Source organism: Acanthisitta chloris, unplaced genomic scaffold (genome assembly GCF_000695815.1).
Source record: "Acanthisitta chloris isolate BGI_N310 unplaced genomic scaffold, ASM69581v1 scaffold14372, whole genome shotgun sequence".
NCBI lineage: Eukaryota > Metazoa > Chordata > Aves > Passeriformes > Acanthisittidae > Acanthisitta > Acanthisitta chloris.
Window position 1 is genome coordinate 31,063 of NW_008662255.1, and position 5,228 is coordinate 36,290.

General features: G+C 38.1%; 1 protein-coding gene across 1 annotated transcript in view; it reads left to right on the plus strand.

Moving 5' to 3' along the window:
* The window catches only part of LOC103798286 (neurabin-1-like), a 41,510-nt gene that overhangs the window by 30,886 nt on the left and 5,396 nt on the right, over positions 1–5,228 (plus strand). Inside the window, 1 exon segment of the mRNA XM_009070539.1 lies at positions 3,437–3,553. Coding sequence (XP_009068787.1) covers positions 3,437–3,553 — 117 coding nt within the window.

The window sequence follows — 5,228 nt, forward strand, 5'->3', positions numbered from 1 at the left end:
GGAAGAATACTCCTTTTTGTTGATGTTAACTCAAGATGTATAAATAAAGCAATATGTAGCAAGTATAGTATTAGTATTTATTGGGTTTGGGTCTAGTATCCTATGTGATCATTTGAAAGCATTTCTTAAAGAGCAGGTGATAGTAGAAACCTTAACATTAGAACTTTGTCGTGTAAAGAAATCTCTTAACTCTTGTTAGAGATTAGTCTTTTGCATTGTGTATAATTTCTGTAGTCGTGGTTTCGTCTTGATAATGTAAGGAATATAATTATATTTTAACTGATTTCTCTTTTTGCAAAATTACCTCTTTAAAGTTACTGTACCCTTTTGTTTTCTTAAAAAGATATCGAAGTTAGTTTTACACTTACAGTTAGACAAAGTAATGAGTCAACTTCTTGTAGCTTGTGAAAGCTAGAAACAGAGAAACTAAAACCCTGTGATCTGAGTGCTTGCAGATTCTAGCCTTATGGGACTTCTAAATTGCACTGTTCTTAAACAGTCCCTGTACGTAATCTGCCCCTTGATTTAGTCCCATTCTCTGGTACAATAAACACACATCCATACTGTTCCTCTTCATTGTTTGTCCAGGGCACTGTTTTGCTTCTGTGAGTGTGTATTCAGTGTTTTGTTTGTGATGCAAGGAAAAGCAGTGTGGTATAGACTGTTTCTATCCTAGTCCCTTAAATCTTAGGAAGCATACCTATAAAACCTCTTCCGTCCAAATTCTGTGCCCTTCAAGAAACAAAATCTTTGCAACTGGCTCTAAATCCTTAAAAGGGAATTATTCCTTCTGTAAACTGAATAGGAGCAGGGGGAGGAGAAAAAATTACAACTGGTGCTGAGATGATTTCTCTTTGGCTGTGTTTTCTTCATGTTTTTTCCAAGGTTTTTGCTTAAATACCATCGTGTTGGTTGGGGGTTTTTTTACTGCTTTTTTCTGAATTGTCCTTGATTTTCTTTGTAAGGATAGAGTGAACTGAGAGTGGCTAAAAGAAATGCTGTTAAACAGGTTTTCAGTTAGGGTTGAAGTTAATTTGAGAATAGGTTCATGGGCAAAGTATTCTATTATTTCTGTAATAAGTCTTAAATCTAAAAACTGGAGAAGTCCCTAAAATATAATGTAATTAATAAAATAATCTACATGGTAAATAGAACACCATTTTTCTGTCAAGGACAGTACCACACAAAGGTAGCAGGAGAACTCAAGTTGTGATTTGAGGGTTTCTTGGTGATGTTTTATCAAATGTGCATTGGTAATTTAGAGTATAAGGGAGCACAAAGATCCAAGTGTGCAGCCCCAAAACAAAAATAGAATAATCTGGAAAATTGAGAGTTCAGGTTAAATTGATATCAGAACAGAAATACAGAAGTGCTCAATGAACACAACTGCGAAGACATAGTTCTCTAATAGGAGCATAATTTACTAAAGAAAAATGTCTTTAAGACAGGTTAATAGAGGATCACAGATTATTTATGCAGGGATGTGGTTTGGCATCCTTGCAAAGTGTAGTTAGTTGATTGGAGACTTAGAGAAAATTAAAGAAAATACTAGTAAATACTTCCTTACTGTTTGTAGGCACCAAAGAGTAGTGCTGAGGCAAACTTTGGACAAGTAGAAGTGGGAGGTCTGATTTGGGCAGCATTATTTTTCACTCATCAAAGAAAAATATTGTAGAGGTTGGGATCTGAGGTGGAAATGGAGCTAATCAAACTGGAGAATATTCTGAAAAACACACACATTAGTATTCTTTAGAAAGATTTTTTTTTTTTTTCCAAACCTGCTATGAAGTTTTCAGGTGTAGCATCAAGTTCTTTTCAGAGTCTTCAGCTCGAGTCCCGGGCTGCTCAGGTAACCTGCCTGAAGTTGTGTGAGTACTGGCTGCTGGATCATGTTCAACGTAGGTCCTGGTGCCTTTAGATCCTACGCCAGGCATACAGCTCCAAAAGCTTTCTTTAAACGCAGACCAAGTGTAACAACTGAATGCAAACAGCAAACGCTACGAAGATTTTATATTCTTTCAATATGATTTTACATCTTTTCACTATGATAGTCATATGATAGTATATTAGTCATGTTTCTGGCCTGAATTTTACTTTGTTACTTTTTTTAAAAAGTACCTTATTAATTAACTACAATAACAGATTTGTCAATCTTCTATTTCAGAAGAATTTTCTGGTTTGCACATAATATATTCAGATGGTCAAACTGTATAATTAATGTAGCTTTACAGTGTTAAACTTTTTCTAAAGACATGGTAGGGTTGGACTTGATGATCTTGGAGGTCTTTTCCAACCCGGTTGATTCTATGATTCTATGATATGATTCAATGATCTGGGTAATTGTTTCATGTCTGAAATGTTCAGTTTTGTTAGTGTTTTTACACTATTTGGTACTTTAACTATAAACAATATTTTACATAGCTTCATACAGTCAATTTATTATGAAAACTCTTCTAAAGATATTTTACACCTATGTGGTTATTTTTCATGTCAAGGTAATATTCAGATTGCATGATTCCATGCCTCAAATGCAGCCACCTCAAAATTGAATCATAGAACCATAGGGTAGTTTGGGTTGGAAGGGATCTTTAAAGGTCACCTTGTCCATCCCCTCTGCAATGTGCAGGGACGTCTTCAGCTAGATCAGATTGCTCAGAGCTCTGTTCAACCTGACCTTGAATGTTTCCAGGGATGGGGCATCTACCACCTCTCTCAGCAACCTGTGCCAGTGTTTTACCAGCCTCATTGAAGCTGTTAAATGAACTGCATTTCAATGCACTACCTTCAATCAAAATTTAGAGTTTTGGGAAAGCTTGGCCTTGGGCAAGCTCTGCACTCTCGATTAATGAACTAATTTCAGCCCCACTTGTTTCACTGTCAACTGCAGTGGTTCGGCAGTAGGCAGCTGTGAATTATATACATAGTTCTCCTTTTCTTAGACTTATGGGGGTGCTTCTGTGCCATGGAAGTCTTAATGACAATAAAAAATTAGGACTGTTGTGTATCTTGCCAACAGAACGCTACTTTCTGAAGCACATTCATAGTGCTTGTGCAGGTTTCAGTGTAATACAAACTTGGCATGAATAACCAATAAATGCATTTTAAATTGCTTCTCCCCCAGTGTGGTATGCCTGCTGAAAAAGTAACTGCATGTATTTCCTTGTGTACTTTTAACACCGTTTCGGGTTATGACTGATTCTCCAAACAAGGTGCTCTTATTGGGGATATTGCTTAAAATGTGTTACTGTGTTTTGGAATTCAGAATAACAAAACTAAGTCAGATGTTGATGTAGTTAGTGCATTTCGTATGTGTTCTGAAGGTAATTGAATCATATTACTTTTTTTTCAACCAAAAATCAAAATGAGTAGAATGTCACCTTATGACCTGCTTTTCCCAGGAGTGAGTTAATAAAACGTTATTTCCACTTGTTTGCAGAGTAGAATTGTCATAGATGATACATACCATAGCCAGCCAAGTTGTGAACTTTCAGGGTTAGTGACAGAACCAAATCTCTCAGGTCGTTCACACACTTTAACCTTCTCTTCAAATGAGGTGAGTTTCAAAGTGTGTATATGTGTCTTGTTGTTGTTGTTCACACTACAGCATGTTTAACAGAAACAAATGTGTGTAATATGAAACTATGGATGGCTGTTCTATATCTGAGCATTGAAGAGCACTGTAAAGAATCATAAGCTGTTAATGAACTAAGGACACAGAGCAGTAGATGACACATCAACCTTTGTGTTCTGATCCTAGTTATATCATAAAATTGGAATGAACTTGCTGATCAAATTGCAGTTTTTAATTTTAAATATAACATCATTATGTTCCACTAATTTAAAGCAACTTCCTGGGTGAATGAAAACTGCAGCCTATTTGACCTTGCCTTCACATCTGTGCAGGTTTGTTTTACCATCAAATTTCATCTCAGTCAAACAATATTTTAAAAAAGAGAGAATATGGTAGTTCTGATATATAGGTAGAAATGATGCACCTGAAGTCAGTGTTCATTCTCCTGGAGAACTAACTCCTTTGGCTACAGCTGAAACCTAAAGTCTATGCTTTGGTAGCATTCTGATATTGTCTCACTTGGTGTTTGACTAATGGTCATCTATATCAATCAAATCCTTCAGTTTAGGAAGACTCATTAAAAGCTGAACACAGTTATCTTACAGAAATGGGTTAGTGGGCTTGCCAGACTGTGATGGGGTTTTATTAGCTGTCTTAAACCAGGCTTTGATGAAAATCTTGAAATATTCCGGTAATAGTGTAGAAAGTCAGAACAGTCTTATAAATTCACTAACATAAGATCTGGAGTGTCAGAAATCATATAACTAGTTTACAGATTGCAGTAATGGTTTAATTTTTTTCAGATTTTTACTAGATATAAGTCATAGATCTAATGAAAAGCAGAGGAAATTCTGTGTCTAACCTGAACCTCCCCTGGCACACATTGAGACTGTCCTCTCATCCTGTTGCTAGCTGCCTGGGAGAAGAGGCTGATCCCCACCTTCCTCCAAACTCCTTTCAGAGAGTAGTAGAGAGCTATAAGGTCACCCCTAATCCTCTCCAGGATAAACCACTCCAATTCCCTTAGCTGTTCCTTGTAGGACTTACCCTCTAGACCCTCCAGCAGTTTCATTGCCCTTCTCTGGACTCACTGCAGCATCTCAGTGTCCTTCCTCGATTCAGGGGCTCAGAACTGAACCGAGTAGTCAAGGTGTGGCCTCACCAGTGCTGAGTACAGAGTGACAACCACTGCCCTGGTCCTGCTGGGCACACTATTTGTGATACAGGCCAGGATGCCCTTGGCCTTCTTGGCCACCTGTGCATGCTGTTGGCTCATGTTCAGCCACTGTTAACCAGCACCCCCAGGTCCTTTCCTGCTGTGCTGCTTTCCAGCCACTCTGCCCCCAGCCTGTAGCACTGCAGGGGGATGTTGTAGACAAAGCATAGGACCTGTCACTGTGTCTCATTGAACTTCATACCACTGACCTTGGCCCATCAATCCAGTCTGTTTAGATCCCTCTGCAGAGCCTTCCAACTCTCCAGCAGATCACCCTTCCTGCCCAACCTTGGTGTTGTCTGCAAATGTACTGAGGGTACAGTCAATCCCCTCATCCAGATTATCAGTAAAGATATTGTTCCAGATCCTTAACTTAAGCTCTTCACAAGTAGAATTTTTACCTGATGGTTGTTATTCAGATGGGTTCATAAATACCCAGCA